General features: G+C 42.1%; 1 protein-coding gene across 1 annotated transcript in view; it reads left to right on the forward strand.

Moving 5' to 3' along the window:
* Window positions 1–5,435: 5,435 nt before the first annotated feature.
* CRYBG3 (crystallin beta-gamma domain containing 3) overlaps window positions 5,436–20,149 on the forward strand; it is a 103,461-nt gene continuing 88,747 nt past the window's right edge. The window contains 1 exon segment of the mRNA XM_032489790.1: window positions 5,436–5,778. Coding sequence (XP_032345681.1) covers window positions 5,630–5,778 — 149 coding nt within the window. The 5' untranslated portion in view covers window positions 5,436–5,629.

Raw genomic sequence — 20,149 nt, forward strand, 5'->3', positions numbered from 1 at the left:
ATTCTGGGACACGTCTGTTCTAAAACTTCCAAATAAGAAAAAAGGAAAGCCAATTCACAAAGCGGTTACTTTTTACTCTAAAGGTTTGTTTCATGAGCCCTAATAAATAAAATTTACAATCAACATTTAATATAGTGCAGTCCAGAAATTTATAAACAACGTTCTTTTTAGAATAAATCCATTTAAAATTGTATATCAGATATGTACAATACAGTGCATAGCTTATGTACTCAGATCGATTATTTTGGGAAAACAGAATATAGGAACTAGGTTCCTCATATAATAGTGATTATTCTGAGCCATTATCTGTGTCATGCATATGAAGCTGTATTAATCCCAAAGTTAATATTCTACATATGACTTTATATTTTAGATAGCATTTGACTCAAGCAAAAGACATCAAACTGAACTGGTATGAATAACTATTTTGGAATACATTTTATAACCTATGTTTGCCAGAGAAATCCTTCTTCTATTATACTCTTTAGAATACAATGGTTTGTTATTAGCAAATTTTACACTGATTAGGAAGTAAATATTTGATTGTTAGTATTCTGATTTTGTAAAGCATTCATTTTTCTTCATAAGTATCATCATTATATCAAGGGAAGAAAAGAGTAAATAATTTAGGTCAGACTAACTAACACATCTTAATTTAAGCATTAAAAGATGTGTGTTTAAAAGATATCAATATCCACATGTTCTGGAAATAAAAACCAGACAAATAATTCAATAAAACTTCACACATCCCATAGAAGTCTGAATAACCAATTACTTAAAATTTCACCATCTGCTCTCATTGAAGCAGCAAGACTGAGGCATTTCCCTGTGTTGCACACCATGATAATCAGAATGTAACAGAATGAGAAATGCTAACATCATTTTTCCCCCTTTCTTATTTGCTGTTGTGGTTCTTAATGAAAACCTGAGCTATACAAAGGAAAGGGGAGGATATTCCCCCGCCCCACCTACTAATTGGGTGCTTATACCCAGTAATAGCTTTTTGCTGCCCTGGGCAGCATGACACTGTCTCATTTGGCCACGCACAGCTATTACTCTGGGAGGCAGCTAGTGAAGTGCCCCAATCCATCTGCTTGCTTTTCATGGGCTGGTGCTTTCCTTGATGTTGACAGCTGTCTTAATATTCCTGGGCCACCTGCCACATAGTAAATACTGTGCTCTAAGATATATACAGAAGTTTATCCCTCTGGTGGACTTCTCAGAACAAAGAGCTTAGCATTTCTAAACTACCCTTGCATCCTTGTTGAAATGCTTCGGGGATCATCACTTTGTTCTCACACTTTTGAGGAGCACAGTGCTTACTATGCTTTGGAAATGGTAGTCCACTTACAGTGTGATGAACTTCAGCTTTTCTCACATGTCAAATAAGCTAGTGAATTGCAGACTTTCTGTGGAAGTTGTGGTGGTCACAGGAGGCAGAGAGGAAGAGAGCATACTGACAGTTATCTCTAGTGAGCCTTCCTGGAAACATGTACACTAAATTGAGGGTCTATCCTATTTATGCCCATAGAAAGATTGCCCCTGTCCTACTCTCTTTGCTCATCTGCTTCCTCCATCAAACCTGCTCCTAGAGGGAAAACACTTGATCTTACTCATCACTGTATCTGTAAGAATGAGTGTGAATCTGACACACAGTCGGCACTCAGGGACAGATCCAGATTTTAAGGTATCTAAAGAGTTTTGCAATTTCTCTTTAAAGGAAAAGATTTAAAATGAAAAATAAAAATTCACAAAAGTGAATGAAAAAATAAATCACACAAATTACCAATTTTAAAAGGTTGGCTAATATTACAAATATCACAAAGTCTAGAAAATCAGTATTTTTTCCATTAACTCCCCCGCATGCCTCTATAATATTTTTTCTTATACTTTGTCTACTCTTTGATAGGCTTCCCTATGACAATCATTTTCTAATATCATTTTCTGTACATATAATGGAAAGATAATTCAGTCTTTCCTCCAAATTGGTTAAGTGTATTTATTATTGATACAAGGGTTACGTAAACATACAACACTAAACACACACACCCAGTGTTGTGGTACTGCTACAGGTTTGTGCCCTACAAACAAAAATTCTGATAAATTCTATTTTACATGATTTTCACTGAAAAAAGACTGGGGCATTTACAGTTATAAAAATTGTATACACTACATTAATGAACATCTTACTGTTATGAGAGAAATTACATCAATTAGAAGTGATTCTTCCTGTTTCACTTTTGTCTTTTGATGCCTGGAATACTTTTCCACAAGTCACCTTTTGCTATTTTACATTTAAAATCTTGTTTCACCTCTACTACCCACATGCTTTCAGCGTTATGGGTCTTAGGATATGTTTATGTCTTGTTAGTACCTCTGGTCCTGTATCTTGGGTGTAATGCTTGGTGAGCTGCACAATGGACAAGTTGGAATTTAAGCAATAACAACTATACTTTGGAAAAGCTGATAACCATATAAATATATCCCATTAAATCCAAACTAAATGTATCCCCAACACAAATTTCCCAGCAGATCCCAAAGTGCTGCCGGTAACTCCAATACCAACTGCCTCTAGGAATAATATGATGGAGGGGAAATCCTAGAGGAAAGAGCTTGTGGTCTTACTTGCAGTATAAATACTTGTTTTGGCAAATTTCATAAAAACGCATGACCAAGCGATCACATTCCTGAATTCACACTGGAAGAGACTGTGCCGGTGAGATGCCTTGAAGTTGTGCTTCATTAGCTTCACAGAAAATGTGCTTCTACTGTAAGTACTCACTCACTAAATGTCAGTGAATGAATTGAATGGAGATAACTGTGCTAAATTAGCATCTCTAAGATGCTTACAACTCTAAAATTTAACAGGAAGTTTTTACTGACTTCCTAACTCTACCTTAGATCTTAGAATTCAGAATGTGTTATTATGAGTTCAGAATATAAGGATGGAGGACATTAGTACTTGAAAAATAAAGAAATGAAAATTCAGGGGTCATTGATTTATGAGTTTAAGCTGAATTTTCATAGACAAAAGTTTGCCTTAATGGAGGCCGCGCATTACTCATTCACTCAGGGTGGAGATCAGAATATTGTTAGATATTGTTTCCTTCCTTAAGTAGTTGCTTTTGAGAAAAAAAAAATAAGGTTTGTATTGGCACAACTGTTCATTTTAGGTGCCTCTAATAACATTTACATTATCTTATACCCTTCCAAGATGTTTATTAATAGAAGGGATTCTAACTAGATGAACATTAGCTTTATTTCTACTACTTACACTGTCACCACGAATACTGTAGAAAGTTTCTATATGAATGAAGGACTTCACACATCATGATTCTGATGCCTTCTCATTTACCCCGGGTAGTGACTATTGAAAGAATATGATCATCACAGCTTTGTCCCTGACAGCTATTTTTTAGAGAAATTATTTTCTTAAAGAAATAGCATTATTAGTTAAAATCATAATTCAGTAATAAATCTGACTGGCCCCCACCCACGTTTATCTCCAGAAAGACCTCCTGAACAATCCGCCCTCTGGGTAGGTATTAGAGCGTAGGGCCTGCTTTTGTCACAGTACAAGTGGTGGACACATCTGGTAGTCATTTAACATCCCTCTGGGGAGATTAATTCTCTAGGCCTTCTAGCTGGAGGGAACAGTTTGTTTCAAACTCTCTTTGCTTTCATATTCTCTGAGCTTTCTGGTAAGTGGGCCTTTAATGGAAATAAGACTCGAATTGGGAAGTCTACTTGTCTTATTCTAGTGTATTATTCTACTTTTTCCCTATTTTCTCAGACTCACAGAGAAAGAGGAAAGATTTGCTAAAGAGAAAGTGCTGGTCAGTCTTGAGGGATAGTCTGGAATGAACCCAGCAGAAGGAAATGGGGCTGATTTAACTTTGGTAGTTATTGCCATCAGCTGGTGCTGAAATGATCTGGGGCTTATAGACATCCAATCTACTCAGAAGCAACCATCTCCTCCTCCAGCACTCCAAAACCAGAGCAGGGGATGACCCCAGGGTAGCTTCCTTCCCCTCCCCCAACTCAGAACTGCCTTGGACATTTCACTTTTATCTCATTTACTTGTATAAAATTTTTAGTGAACAGGTGTGCCATATCATGTCTGTGAGTTCTACACCCTCTCAGGTGTAAAGCAGTTGGCTTTAAAACAGAACACCTGGGGTAAATGGGCCTCGACGTTTTCTCTACTAGCTACTAGGGTGTAAAAACTGAAAAAAAAAAAAAAAATTCATGCTACTATCTTAGTGAAATAAGTCAGACACGGAAGGACAAATACTATATTACATGGATTCACTTATATGATGAATCTCAAACAGTCAAATCCATAGGAGCAGAGACTGGAATGGTGGTTGCCAGGGGCTGGGAAAGGAAAAAAGGGAGGGGAGGAATTAGTCAAAGGGTACCAAGTTGCAGTTACACAAGGTGAGTAAGTCCCAGAGTTCTTCTTACAGCATAGTGTCTATTGTTAATAATACTGTATTGTATACTTAAAACTTTGCTAAGAGGGTAGATCTTACATCTTAAGTGTATATAGTAATAATAATGAAGGTGGAAGGAAGCTTATAGCCGTGATTATTTTATGACATAGATTGTGTTGGTGGTTTCATGGTGTGCATTTATCTTCAAACTCATCAAGCTGCATACATTAATTATGTACAGCTTTATGTATGTAAATTTTTAAAACACTAAGAAAATTCAGACTACTGTATTTAGACATTATTTAAAAGCAAATCTTAAGGACATTTTGGTTTCCAGATTTCAGTGACGTCTGTGTAATGACTACAAATATTTGTTTCAGCGTTTACAAGTTTCAGTCACACTTGTTTCTGATCAGTGTCGTTTTTACAAGAGGGCTTGTCGGGGAGTAGTGGGTAACACGGCGTGTGAGACACACAACGCACGTCTGGGTTACTCCACACGCAGTGAGCCAGCCAAACAAGAAGAGTTGCTGACAGACCTCACTTCTGGGACTCAGCCGTAGGGCAACCTCATCTTTTGCAGCCCTGGTGGAAGCTGTTTTAGGAAGAGCTGTTCGTTAGCTGAAAGGCAGCCCAGGGCACTCTGGCGCCGGTTTACCCAGGTGCGTTCACAAACTTTAGTTCATGAACCTGTTTCAAATGTTTGAAAACTGTTCCGTGCACTGGCTGGAGGATAGAAAAACAAACCAGAAATAGATAAAAATTGAGCGCTAAGACAAATGAGCTGGCAGCCTCAGCTCGTTTGGGCGGGAAGCCGGGAGCCCGGCGTCGCGGGGTGGTGCTTTCGCCTCCAGGTCTCAGGCCCGCGCCAGCCGCGGGGACCCTGCCAGCCGCGGCGGGCGGCGGCCGGCGGCCGGGCCCGGACTCGGGGCGGTGCCGCGGCCTCTGGCTCCTCCCGGGGGCGGGCGGGCCGTGGGCGGGAGGAGGAGCCGCCACACAGCGCGTGAAGGAGCCGCGCTTCGAGCGCGTCTCGCCCGCGCCTCCCGCCCGGGATGGAATGAGCTGCGCCGGCGGCCCGCGCCGAGTCGGCCCTCCCTCACCGGGTCCCGCGGCGCCGGGCCGGTCTCCGGGCGCAGGACACCGCGTCGCGCGTTCCCCGCCGACGGCTCCGGACCGGCTGCCGCTCCGGGGAGATGTCCGGCGGCCGGCGGAGGGGCGGCGCCCCCTGGCACAGCTTCTCCCGATTCTTCGCTCCCCGAAGCCCTTCTCGGGACAAGGAAGAGGAAGAGGAGGAGAGGCCGGGGACGAGCCAGCCGCCCGCGCCGGGCCGGGGCGCTGCCAGGTGGGAGCCGCGGGGGACGTCGGGGGTCCTGCGCGGACTCGCGGGGCAGGGGCGCCTTGCCCCACTGCCTGCAGCCCGCCGCTCTCGGCCAGGCTGCGCTTCGCTCGCCACTTTCTGTTCTCCTTCCTCCATTGCCCAAGTTTCGTCCTCCTCGCCTAGTTCCCGTGCCGCATCACTTGGTTCGTTCAATCTGGGCGAAGTGCGTGACCCGCGGCCGGCCAGCCCGCGGGCGCTCTGCCTCCCCACCTCCCCGCCTCTCCTCCCCGGACGTGAGTCCGTTCCCGTCCCACACTCGCGTCTGCTCTCCAAGTTCTGTGGCAGAAGCCAGTCCTCGGCGTCCTGCCGGCGGTAATGGGAAACAGTTGTGAGCCCGGCGTCCGCCAGGGCGAGGAGGGAGCGATCTGAGAAAACCACTCGTGCGCGAAAGGTGACGCTTTGGGGCGCCAGCTGGTATTTTGCCATCTTGTTCAAATTTTCCCAAAATTATTATGCCTAGTTCCCAAGACTTCATCAAAATGTTAAACTCTCGCCGGGTTTATTTACCATTGCCTGACTTTTAAATGAGGCCGCCCTTTCCCCGTATCTCTAAGGAAACATCTGCCTCAAGTTTCCAAACGGATTCCAGAAACCAAGACTCGCGCTGTCTTGGTTTCAGTAGTGAAAACGTGCCCCTTATCTGCAGCCTTGTCTCCTTCCTCTACCTGCTGCTGTAAAATCGAAAAAAAAATTTTTTTAATCCGTGTCTCATGAAAATACCGTGAATCCTTTCATCCGTCCCGAGGGAAAAAGAGGGGTTAAGTGAAATGCAACTTGCTGTTTTAAACTTGGGATGAGAAGAGAGGCTTACTGCTCCCTCTTCCCCCAAATTGCGCTAGAGGAGTGTAACCCATGTGGTTGAAAGGACTTTAGGTGTTAAAGACTTTGTGGAAGGCTTCAAAGAAAAATGGATAGAAAACCTAACTGTAACCGTGACCGAGCTGATTCTGTCAGTCAGTATTCATTCCGGTCTTGTCCTTGGATTCTAGCCGTTTATATGTTCCTCAGTTTCCTTCCTTGTGAACCATTTCCATTATGACCCTCTGTTAATAAAATGCCGCATCTTTCCAAGAAAGCACCTATGTTATAATTAGTAAACTTGTGGGAAGCTTCAGCTACTATTGCCCTATTAAGACAGAATTTAAAATTCAGAGTTACACAGTAGTTAAAAATAGTTTTGAAGTCTGACAGGGCCCAGAATGTCCCAGTGCTGGTGTGGGCAGACAGCCTGTGGTGCCTGCCATCACTGTAACAACACTAACAGTCTTGAATAATGTGGAAGCGGTGCTTAAAAGAAATCCCAAGTAGACTCAGCAAAAGTCGGAAACTCGAGTCAGCTGTTAAAAGGGAATAGGCCGGCTAGTTTCAGGCTCTTGCCATAATTGTCCTGAAACCCTACCTACCTTCCTGCCCTGTGCTGGTGTTTTAGGCACTTCTCAAATCTAATTTCTTTTCACTCCGGAGCTAACCACTCCAGCAACTTGTCTCTTGTCTGCTTACCACTTCTCTATTCTCATCATCTCCAGAGAGGCACAGACTGGCTTTTCGACAATGAGAATTTTAATTGTGCTTCTATGAACACTAATTTTGTCCTCATCTCTTTTAGAACTTGCCAGATGTTAAGGGGATAGCAGATAATCCTTTGTGAGGGTGTTTTACCTTTTAAATGAGCTTTAAGCTATCTTTTCAAGGATATAAAGGCCCACAAAGCCTTTATTGAAAGTTTAATGAAACAAATGGAAACACTCAGTAGTGCCGAGTGTCCTAGTAACACAACACCCTGTGCTAACAAGATTGGAAACAGAGTTGCAATTCGTCACCATGATCTTATTTCAAAATGAAAGGGTATTTTGACTGTTTCTTTTAGAGGCAGTAGAAACTTTTGGTTTTAATGGGAGCCTGGTGTACCTTTTGTACTGGTGATTTTAGATGCAGGGGAGTCTGTTCAGCAGACACAGGATGCTTGGTGCAGTAGGGATGTAAAGATGACTGAGAAAAGGGTCCTTTCTCTAAGGAAACTGAGAATCTGAGACCACTTGAAAATAGTTATACTAGCACTTACGGCACTTTACAATTTTCAGAGTGCTTGTAATAATACTACACTTGAGGTTGGACAAACCTGTATGATCCACGTTCTCATTTTACTGTTTAAAAAAAAAAAGAGTTTAAGAAACTTGATTAAAGTCTCATAGCTACTTTTCAGTGGGTGAACACAGGGTGTTAAGTCCTGTGCAGTGCCTGCCTCTCAGAGGCCCCTTAACATGCATTAAGGATTAATATATGTATTCTAACTTTTCGATGTACTCAAAATGAAATGCATTCTTTCCAACTTGTACAGTATCCTTTTCTGCACTCCCGTTGTTGACTTACATGAATTTTGTGTTGTAACTTCTGCATGTACAAATACAAATGGGATGTGAATTCCTTAACAGAATTCCTTAACACTTAAGAACAGAGTTAAAAATTAAACACAAACATAACCACAAGACCAATAAAAGTAAAATTTACAGCATTATCCTGACAGCTCTTTTTTGGCTACTCACAAAATGCATATTGGTACCAGCTGGGACAAACACAGGGTTTTTGGGAGTTGCCATCACTGTGCCACTCTACCAAAACATGATTCAGGTTTTCCAGTATTTCCCTATTTGAACCATAGGAAAACCTTTGCTTTTATGGTGTGCTGTAAGTTATTTGGGCATCATTTGGTCTGAACGCATTTTTTATATGTATAGTGTTTGCTGCTGTTCTGTTCTCATTAACCCTGCAGCTGTTAAAGAAGGCCTGTTTGCATCAATACTGTTGTATATGTGAATTCAGGTGTTAACAATTGAATTGCTTGTCAGTACTTAATATCTTGGGTGATTGACCAGATCCAGGAAATGCTTATATTAATTTGTTTTAGATTAGACAGAAATGAAAACTGCAGTGGAATTAAATCCACTGTTGTAAATGATTAGCCCAGTTTATGAGCATGCAAGGAATGGACTCCTTAGAAGTGATAGGGGAGAGCAGGGAGGGCTTCATGGTAGAGGTGGTTTTACCTGGGCCTTCAAGGCACTGGTAGTGTTTTCTGTAGGTAGAGAACTTAGCCAGGAGATAGAGAGCAATAGGGAATGGGTCCTCTGGGCTGAGCAGAGGCTTTCAGGGGTTATGATGTCTTGGGGGCTAAGTACATTAGTGGGGCAGAGAGAAAGAGGTGGTAAGAAAGTTAGATTAGAGCTGAGCCATAAAGAGTGTTTACCTCTTGATTTAAAGTTTAGAGAATTTTAGTGAAGTTCTCTTAAACAGTTACTGCTAAACTGTGAAATTTGGAGGATACCTGCTTTCTAATTTGCCCTGCTTTGAGAGTGATTGCTCAGTTTTGTTTCTTTGCTATATCACACATTATGGACGTGTTTAAAATGAGCTCCAGTATAACTGTTTGTAACTTGGGAAGAGGACAGATAGGTGGGAACAGCACTTATCAAGAGCTGACTGTGCACTTGCTCCTGGGCTGGATACTCGGACTTGCAGCGTCTCATTTAAACATCACCCTCAGCCTGAAAGGTTGGTATGCTAATCGCTATTCTGACAATTGAGGAAGCTAAGGGTGAGAGAGTTCTTAGTGGTGGACACTTCCAGCATCTTGGGTGGGACAGTTCATTGTTGACCTGGACTCTCCTGTCCTTGCAGGATATTTGGCATCTGTGGCCCCGCCTACTAACTGCCAGAGCATCCTCCAGTCACTGGGATAACTCAGAACACCCCCACCCAGTTGGGTAGGGGAGAGAGTGCTAGCACTCCCAGTGGAGAATGACTTATGCCAAATCATGCCAGGAGCAAGATTTGAACTTAGGTTTCTCTGACTCCAAAGCTCTGGTTCTTTTTCCACACCATCCTGCCCTTCTTGAACTGAGTAGTAAGTCAGTTGGACCTTTCCGTCCTTTGTTCTGGAATGGACAACATTTCACTTGTACTCTTTTTGGCTGTTCCTTTGAGTATCCCAATATAGTGTCATTGATAGAAGGTGAGACAGGATCACCGGACCCAAGGACAGGGCCTGTGTTTCATTCCTCTTCGTGCCCTCTTTGCCTCACTCAGTTGAGGGAGTGAACCTCTGTTTGTTGATGGAGCATGACAGCCCTTATTAGTGGCTTTCAGCCAGGGGTGGTATACCTCCTGCCCTCAAAATGGGCATTTTGAAACATGGTTGGGTGGTGGTCTGTAAAGATCTCTAGGCAGAGAGATTGGCTCTTGATGTAAAGTTCAGAAAATTTTTGCTTTTCACCATGGCTGAGTGTGATTAAGTGGGTGGAGCCAGGATGCTAATGCGCTGAAGTGCAGGAGATAGTTTCATAAAAGATTCAGTACTGCCCTTGGCTTCCAGCCTGAGAGCTGCTGACCTTCAAGTTAAATGTTGACCACAGCATCAGTTATGTGGGGAAAGGGAGCTTTCTCCTCTGAATTTTCATGGTGATTGCATTTTCATTGATTTGAAAACACTATAGAAGATAATTGGTCACTAGTTTAGTGGAATGAGATACCTATGTGGTGTTGAAAGCCCACATCCTTAGTTCATGCCTGCAGCAGTACAGGTGACTGTAAAATTCCAGGAGTCCTCTGCCATGTGTACGTTGTGAGGATCTTGAGCTCCCAGGTTAACGGAAAGCACAGGACCTACTCTTGGCAGTGGAGTAGAAATACAGTCTGTTTCAGGCTGTGGAACTGTACTTCTTTTCAAATGAGATTTCTCTTTTGGGTTTAACAGCGTGTCTGCCAGATGTCTAACCTGGGGATTGTGTTTCTTCTTGCTGAGGACATTCCTTGAAAACTAACTCAATTGTACACTCTAAATATGTAAGAGTTGCAAGTGTTCCTCAGACTGGCCTGCGATAAATTTAATCAGAACTTCTGATTTTATTAGAACAAACATTTTTGGGTTCTTTTTTTCACCTCAGTGGAAAATATGTAAAAAGGACAATGGCAAATTTTGTAAAGTAACAGGAATATAGTATTCCCTCAATAAAATATTTCATTTTCTAACCAGAGTTCTGATGAAATATACTGACAGGTATACCAGAAATGCCAATACAACTATAGTAGCAAGAAAACATAGGTTGATGTAAATTGAAACTAAGGAAAGTAATCCAGGCTACCTACTGGAAAGAGAGGATCAGCATGAAATAAAAGTTGAAGAAGTCCTATTTATTTTGAGTCTTTGTTCTATAAGTTGGAGTGACTGCTACGTGTAAAGTGTGTTGCTTAGGAGTGGGATACAAAGATGAATGAAAGGCCAAAACTGCTCTCAAAGAGTTCCTGAAGTAATGGAGGGGATGGACACGTCCATCTCTGTTTTCAAGATGAACTCATTATAAGCCAGATGGATACTCGGTGTGCATGACTTGTTTCATTCAGAACGCACTTACTGTTTTGTGAGTGTCAAACATTGTTTGAGGACTGTAAGTGGGCTTCACAGTGTCTTCTCGCATTATTAACTTTTCTCGGAGCATGGTTTGATTAGCATCCTTTCCCAAGCAGACTGGTGGGGAGGTATGGTGGTAACTGTACCAGCAGGGTGAATGCGAGTGCTTTCCCTCCATCCTCCTGCCCTTTCTTGACTCCATAAGGCTTAGACTGGGACAGAAAAGCAGATCCTTTCAAAAATCAGCATTCCAAGTGAGCTGAGATCCTTGTACAAAATGGTTTGCTGCTGATGGAGAAACAAGTTGACGTTTTGGGACCAGAAGTAACTCCTTAATGTTTATTTGGCAGTTGTGAATTCCAAGTGCTGGTACAACTCCAGCAGGATTATCCCTCAGTGTTTAACCCCTGGGGGTATTTAATTGAAAGTGTCCCAAAGCAGTGAAACAACTGTTTGCTTAGTCAGGTGTGTTTTTTTCCCCCTGATGGATTAGTGGTGACAAAACTAAACCACCCTTTATTGAGGCTCTAATAAGATCCAGGCCCTATGCTTGGGGCTTTAAACATATGCATTCATTTAATCCTCAGAGCAACCTTATGAGAGAGGAATCTTTACTCCATTTTACAGATGCATAATTTGAGGCTTGGAGAGTTACAGTAGCTAAACAAAAGCCTCACAACATTTTGTGGTAGAGTGAGGAGTCAAGTTTCCCTTCCTGAATTCAAAGCCTACTGCATTATGGGACTGCTTCCTCTGCTTAATTGGGAAGATCCAAACAGAAGGCAGGCCTTAGAAAATGGTTTTGAATGGAAATAAGACAATGGCTTGCAACTGGATGTCTGCCCAGATGGCCTGTGTCGGTGCCCATACGATAAAGAATTTATAGTCCTGACAACTGAGAGAGGAAAAAATGTATATTTATAAAATTTATAGATCATTCAAACACTTAAAAAATCACCCTCCTTCAGAAGAGTTACAAATTAAGACTATAGCAAGATGCCATGTTCCACCTGTTTGATAATCAAAACTTGAATTTGATATGGGGAAATGAGAGCTCTCAGACATACTGGTGGGAGTATAAATTGGTGAATCACTTTGGAGGGCAACTTGACAAGGTCTGTCAATATTTTACATTCACATACTCTGATTTAATAATTTCCTTCTAGGAATTCTGTTGAATGTATACAGTTTACAAACAGGGCAAAAAATGTCTCTACAAGTTTAGTCATTGCAATGTTGTTTTAATAAGCCAGAAATGAAAAAAGTGGAATTCCATCAATAGTAGACTAATCAGTAAATTACGGTATATCCATGTGGTGGAATATCACACAGCTGTCAAAAAGAATGTTAAAGTTTTTTATGTATGGATAAGAAAATATCTTAGATGCATTAAGTAAAAATTTTTTAAAAAGCAAGGTACAAAGCTTTGTGTATAGTATGCTCCATTTGCATATAAAAATGGGGGGTTGTATAAAAAGTCTGTTACTAGTGTTTTGTTAACTGTTTAGGGAGGATGGAGACTGGGTGAAGGAATGAGAAACAAGAGGGAGGCCTTTCATTTTAGACCTTTTTATACTTAAAAAAATGGGGGGAGGGTACAGCCTAGCATGCACGAGGTCCTGGGTTCAATCCCCAGTACATCTGTTAAAAATAAATAAATAAACCTAATTACCTGCCCCACTCCCCAAAAACATTAACAATTATGTGAATTATTTATTTTAGAAAAAAGAATAAGATTGGTTATGACCTAGTGTGTATCTATATAAGAGGGGAGAAACAAGAGAATTTATGATCCTGAGTTGGCAAAAATTCTCCAAAGGAAGAATGTAATCCATTAACTTGTTCAAATGAAAGAAGTTATGATTAAGGCTGTAAACAGATGGAATATATATAATGCAGAATAATTTGATATTTTGATACTTTCTACAAGTATGAGTGAGGATTATGCATTATTAATCTGCAATGTTAAACTGAGTGGAATTAACAGCTTCAAAAATATCAACTCACTTTTGTGAGATCACCTACATCATACACCGTGAGTAGCAGTGTGACTCTGGGCAGCTCAGGGCTCTCTCAGTCTTGATTATAAAGTGAGGGAGGTGGCCCTCATTTCTAAGGTCTCTTCCAGCTTTAGCATGCCACTCAAAACTCCATAGGGTAATAGGTGTGTACAAAATAAAGAAGTATGTCTTATAGATTAGGAAGACTTGTACTGGAAAGGTCACATGTGAAAGTGTATGGGGTATTTCCTCTATGTGGTCCTAACATTTGATCATTTGATTTAAACACCTACCTCACCAATGTTTTTAACAAGAATTCATTCCAGTACCACTTGTGCCAGGCACTGTGCTAGGCTCTGGGGATCCAGTGCAGTATGGTCTTTGGCTCAAGCACCCATGCAGTTTTGTGGGGAAGGCAGACATAGCACAAATCTTTCTTCCACCCTTAAAATAAATACCGAGGTGTTACACGGGGCTGTGGCACGTGTCATAGGTGTGGGCCCATTCTTGAGACTCTCCTCTTAGAAGAAACTGTTTTAATCTTATTTAACTTGTTTCTTCTACTCTTTCTGTATATATGTCTATTTACTATTCTTCCTTGATTTATAAACTTTAGACAATTTATATTGATTCCTGGTTATGGTAGGTGAGGACTTAGCTATTTTACCTCTTCCCACTTTTCTTTGTTCATTCAGCCAAAATAAGTGTTAAAATTTTGGGATTAAATCGAAAATCATTCTTTCCATTTATATAAAATATAGTTTTGGTTTCGGTGATACAGCATGCCTTTTAAGGAGCTTATCTTTTATATGTTCTTTATGACAAGTAGCATAAGTGGCAGTGCCAGAATGACGTGAATATGGCATTTGAGTGCTCTCACAAATACCAATTTTGTGTGATTCCTACAAGATATATGTTAGAGAGTTCTGCTTTACTCTTTGTATTAAAATGTATACAAAACACGGATACTACATTAGTGGCAGACTGTAATTTTTTTATAACTGCCATGATGCTTATGACAAGAAATAAAATACTTTGAATTTTACATTCTGATAACTGGAAACAGATTAGGTGAGGTGTTAACTCTCAGCTTTTTATTGTCTTTGTTATCAAAGCACCAAGGAGCACACCCTGGCTGAAAGGGTGGCATTGTGCTATGTTAGTCAAAGCCGAAAAGGTGTACGGTAATAAATTTGATTGTTCCATTGTTCTAGGTAGGCAGATAAGGATCTTACTTGGCAATGCTGGATTTATTACGATACAAGAAATTGCCATTATGTACTATTTGTGCTGCTAGTATTTAGTTGTCTATTCTAAATTCATTGCTTGCATTTTTTCCACTACCTTGTTTCTATTTGTTTTTTTAAATCAACTACAATACTTGGGGATTTTTTTTTTTTTGTCTTTTAATAGTAATATATCCTTTTCTAAAACAGGTATGAAATGATAAGAAAATCAAAAAGAAAAAAAGCAGGACTCATATATAACCCTGTCCACTGAGAGACAAGTACTAGATTCTTCTTGGTCATTTCCTGTGCACATATCTGCAGGTATATATATTTTTATAAAAAGTAAGTTCTCTTTAGGGTTTTGAAACTTGAATTTCTTTTTTGACTTAACAATGGTGCTTTTACATTTTCTGCGATAGTTATATACACTTGTATAAACTATAAGAATAATTTTCAATTTAATCCTTTAAAAAATCTTAGATGTGTCAATCACTTTTTCTGATCTGAACATCTAACTACGTCTCCGCTTACAGAGGTTTGTATTCCGATGGGAGAGGGCAGAAAGTAAACAAGTCCTACAGATTTATCTGTAGCACGCTTTGAAGTAGAGTGCAGCAGGGTGAGGGAAGGGGACATGGTGGAAGTGGTGAGTCCGGAGTGAGGTGCAGATGGGATGGTCGTGAGAGATCTCTCTCCTGGGCAATGTTTAGCCAAAGACCTGCATGATATTTGGGAGTGGGACATGAGCAAATCAGAGGAAAGGACTCTCCACGCAAGGGAATAGGCAATTTCAAGGTCCCGGGGCAGGATCATGTTGACACAGATGCCAGAATAGGCAGAGAGGACAGATGCAAGGGAGCCAGGGGCCGGGTGAGGTTGGCCTTGGTAAGGCTTTGAGATGATGAGATTACTTTTTTTCTTAAAAAGAAGAATCACTTGGGGATGGGTTTATATGTGTGTGTATGTATATTCTCACATTCTATCAGTTTATTGGTATCTGGAAGAGTTTCCAGAGGAGGAGGGATTTCGGCTGGAGGAGAGGTCAGCCTTGGCCAGGCTCTGGGCAGCTCTGGGAATGCCCAGTCTTGCTGTCCTTGACCTCCAGTGCCCCTCTCTCAGGACAGTTTGTTGAATGGTTCATGAATGAGGGTCCCATTTTAGAAGGCAGCTGGAATACTGCTTTGAGTTCATGTCAGCAAAAGTTCAGGGTATTGATTCTGGTGGGGGGGGTGTCCCAGATGTTGGGGATCTGCAGGGTACGCACATAGAGGACTGTGGGGATAGAGCAGTTGCTGATGTCACGTGCGGATGGACAGCTCAGGTACCCATCAGACACACTGAGCTGCTCACTCTGTAGCCTGGGATTAACTGTGATTATGGGTCTTGTTTTGGGAGCGTGAGATGGGAACAGGCCACAAGTCAGCTTCGAGGTAGATAAATAAATTATAGGGGAGGGCAGTAGCTCTGGGAAAAAAAAACTGTGGGAGGAGGCTAGGACCGTAGAGCTGCCGTGCTTCATAATCATGTCTGTTACCTCCTCCCTTCTCCCAGTTTCTCACCGGAGAGCTCTGAAATTCAAATGCCAGATGTTTGAGCTAAAATACATGCTGTTTGACTGTCTTAAAAGTGCACCTTTTAATTTGAAGCCCAGAAATAGCTATAACCACCTGTTTTATATTCTGTTAATGGTCATTAAAAAAAATACAAGTGCTGCTCTACTGCTGGCAGTCACTGTTTATGAACGGACAGTTGTCCAGATGGTTGTTTGCAAACCGTTGGAGTGGAGCTCTGTCTCTATCCCCACAGAAGCAGGGTTGGAGATGCTGGATGCAGCTCTGGGCCAGGGCACAAAAGTCAGTTTAATCTATAATGTTCCTGCAGTGTAGCAGTAAACAAAGAGAACTCTGGAGCTTGTGCAAAGATGTGTTTCTAAGAAAAGATCCCCGAGGTAGTGTAGATGCCCCCAAGGCATGAGCAGACCTTTTGGAGGGTGTGGGGCTAAAGCCCACACTATATTTAAGGACCAAAGTAAGGGCTGGGAGGAGGGTGGAGTCTAAGGGACTGAAGGATGGTCCTGGTGTGGCCTCAGTCACTCTGAAATAAGGGACAGGAGAAGATTCTGCCACCTTGTTGGAACAGCCTGGTATTATTTTGACTGGATTGCTTTCTTGGCCATAGTCTTCCTCTTCTTTTACCACAAAAGCCTCGACGTGAGTCTACCTGTTTCTTTTTCCACCTACCCTGCTATTTGAGGATCCTGTGGGGATTTTAGATCTGGCGGAGCACTGGTCTGACCCCTTCAATTTACACATTTGAAAAAAATCAGATCCAGGAAAGGGCATTTTGACAGAAGTGCCTTTTGTCCCTAAGGTGCTGTGCCTGAAACATATATGTCCATGTTGAATTTTTGCAGAACATCTTGCTACTCATGACAGTGGGGAAGGGAGTGGGGAGGGAAGAGACCCCTGCTTGTTCCATATTCTTTCTTCATTAGTCCTCCAAGGCTTTACTGAAGTACTATCACATTTCAAGGGATGGCCACATTCTGGCTGCTTCTAGGGTTTCATCATAGGAGTTGTGTCAAGTTGCCTCTGAGGTGCGGAGCAACATGCCCGGAAGGAAGGCTGAAAGAAGTTGTGGTAGAGGAGGAGATGCTGCTTAGTGGGCCAGGCTTCTGGAGCGAGCAGGGCTTTTTGTTAACAGGGGAGGAGAAAGCCATAGAGGGATGTACCCTGATTCTCTTTCCTTGTCCTCAGCGTTACTGCTGGTTCCTGTGCTGTGGACCATACCTTGTACAATGGAAGTGAGAATCAAGAGTGGGAAGAAAATCTCAGGTAGCAGCAGGCTGTCTGAGTGCGATGGAAGGGAGGCAGAGAAGGGAAATCCTCAGCAAAGTCCCCTGAGAATGGTGTAGGGTTCCTGGGGGCAGTGGACTGGGGGCACTGCTTAGAGGTAAGGCGATACCCAGATCAGGAACGACCTTCTATTAAATGACCTCGTGTTTTGGGATGCTCAGAATTAACAGCCAGTGATGTCATCAGTAGCAAAGATTGCCTCCTGGAAATGGCAAGAAATCATAGACTCAGAGATTCAGTGAGAAGTAGGCAGTCCTCTGGAAGACGGTTATGGAAGCTGCTTTAACATTTCCAGGTTTTTCTGATGCAGCCACAGTAACAGTGAGTGAGGAAAGAGACAGAGTAGGAGGCGGTACCCAGCAGCTGTGTTCCAGGACAGGGAGGAGTGAAGAGCTTTATCTCCCACACTGTGTGCCCTCCCCCATCTCCTCCTGTGTTCATTGACCTTCTAGGAAACTGTGTTCTTAGCACTTGAGGAACTGGCTCTGGTAGACGCCCCGCCACATCCCTTATGCTTCAGTCTGCGGTATACACTGGAAGAAGGGGATTTTTCTTGTTGGTCTCACTCAGCTTGCGATGCTCTGTGTGCTCATTAGGGTATCAGCTCTTCGCTGGGGCCAGCTCTGCCAGGCATCGGTGTTGGAAAACGGGTAATGTTTCACGTGAGTGAGGTTTCTAAATAATTGATACCTACCTTTAAGTATCAACACGTAACACACTTAAATAATGTTAAGTGGAGATCCCTCCCACCAGATGGTTCTCTTCCCTGGGCAGCTCTCAGTTGCTGGTTTCAGCTGAATAGAGAGGGAGGGTCTCTGACCATTTATCAAGAATGTGGTCAGAGGGCGACCTGCGTCTGAATGACCCCATGGAAGGGGAAACTGGTTATTGAACATGTGGATTCCTGGGCTCCACTCCAGCTGGATCCTTAACTGTCAGGCCTGGATATCTGCTTTATAAACACAGTTGCCCAGGTGCCTACAGTACACCTGGGTAGGGATTCTGAAGGAAAGAGGGCAAGGATTTTGCCTGGTGTGTTCACTGCTCAGCTCCTCGTACCAAGAAGAGTGCCTGGTACCTAAAAAGTACGCAGTGTGTATCTGGTGAGTGAGTTCGTGGCCTGGTTTTCTCCTTCTTATTTGCTAATGAGTTAGGGAATCTTGTTAGAATTTAATAAAAAAAAAAGTTTAATATATCTTAAGTGACAGAATAGGGACTTCTGTGTACATTATTTGAGCCTTAAAATGTAAATATGCCCCATTTTTTTTATGGCCCAGAGGTTTGTTTTATTGTACGTCTGGCATAAAGTCAGTAGATGCTTAATGGTTGTATGTTGGGTTCCTGGTTTTTAGCTATGGTCTTAAGGTTGCTTCAGAAATGAGGAGTTTCTGTGTTACTTTGACCTTGATATTTGGACTACTTTGAAAGATTAATTTCCAGAGTCCTGTTAGCTGAGTAAGACTGAGGCTGCTTAGAAATGCAAGGCAGTCCTCTGTGTGCCTACGTGTGGCTGTGATTCCTGCCGTGAGCAAAGTGTGCGCATTCTAAAAATACTGCTATTGAAATAGTCCCAGGTCCCAGAGGGGGTTAAATTGTGAGAGAACAATAGGAGAGGCTTGTCGTCTTTCATAAGGTTTGAGATATCTGAATTTGAAATGTTTCTCTTTCCCTCATACTTTTGAGAATCTGAGAGAACCACTCCAAGCCTTGTGAGATTTTTCTGTAACTTTTTTTTTTTTTGCTGAGCAGACATCCAAGTACCCAGTGTTCTGAGTATCTTTATGGACTCTCTTCTGATTTTTGTGTGTTTTGTTTATAAATCAACTGAAAATATCTTTGTTCCTGTTGAGTAATTTTCTTCTCCCAGCCCCACTGCCTTCTTCAGAGAAAGATGATGCGGATGAGAGTGGCTGGTGCATGCTTCCAGGAGCCGTGTGGACTAGGGTTTCATTAAGGAAAAAGGACTAATGTGTCTTACTACGTTGTTCCCAATGGAACAGTGTTTTCTGATTCAGCACACAAGAAGGGAGAGTATTTTATGTCAGTTATTTTTAAAATTCATTTAACAAACAATATTTGAGTGCCTTCACAGTGCCAGGCACAATGTGAGGCTCGGGGATACGGCCATGAATGATATCATTCCTGAGTTAAATGAGTTCAAATTCTAGTTAGACAAGTGGACAACCAACCAGCCATTAAGGTAAAGAGCAGAAGTGCATGAGGGGTATCACTGGGTGCCGTGGGAGCACAGAAGAATACTGGTTAAGATAGAACGAAATTGTAAAGGATGAAGAGTTGGGCAGAGTGGGGAAGGGTGTTGCAGGCAGGAGGAGAAAGTGGTTGCTGGCATGTGAATTTGGTGTGATCTGAGAATGGGAGTTGGTTCCACACGACAGGTGTATCTGCGACCGGGTTGTGAACGTCTATACTAAGGACTCTTCATTTTATTCACCAGCTCCTGGAGGTTTACTGAAGGATTTTTTTGAACAGGAGACTGTCATGATTACATTAACGATCACATTGGCCAGGGAGAATGAATGGAAGCAGAACAGTCCTGAAGATGCCAGAGACAAATGAGGAAGGGACTCTAGTAAATCTAGAAAAGAAATGGGGGAAGCTTTAAGTAAGGCAGTGATTTTTATATATAACCCCAAGTTTTGAAATGTTGTTTGCTTTAAAACTCAACACATTTTTAAACTTTGGCTTAGCAATAAGATTCGTGAAACGTAAACGTAGGATATAAGTTTCAGAAAGTTTTATGCAGTGTCAAGTGTTACTTCTTTTAGTGATTTCAGCTTTAAATTCTTTAGTTGTTTGCACAATACAAAAAACTCATGTGCTGACTTA

Source organism: Camelus ferus, chromosome 1 (assembly GCF_009834535.1).
Source record: "Camelus ferus isolate YT-003-E chromosome 1, BCGSAC_Cfer_1.0, whole genome shotgun sequence".
In the NCBI taxonomy this organism is placed as follows: domain Eukaryota; kingdom Metazoa; phylum Chordata; class Mammalia; order Artiodactyla; family Camelidae; genus Camelus; species Camelus ferus.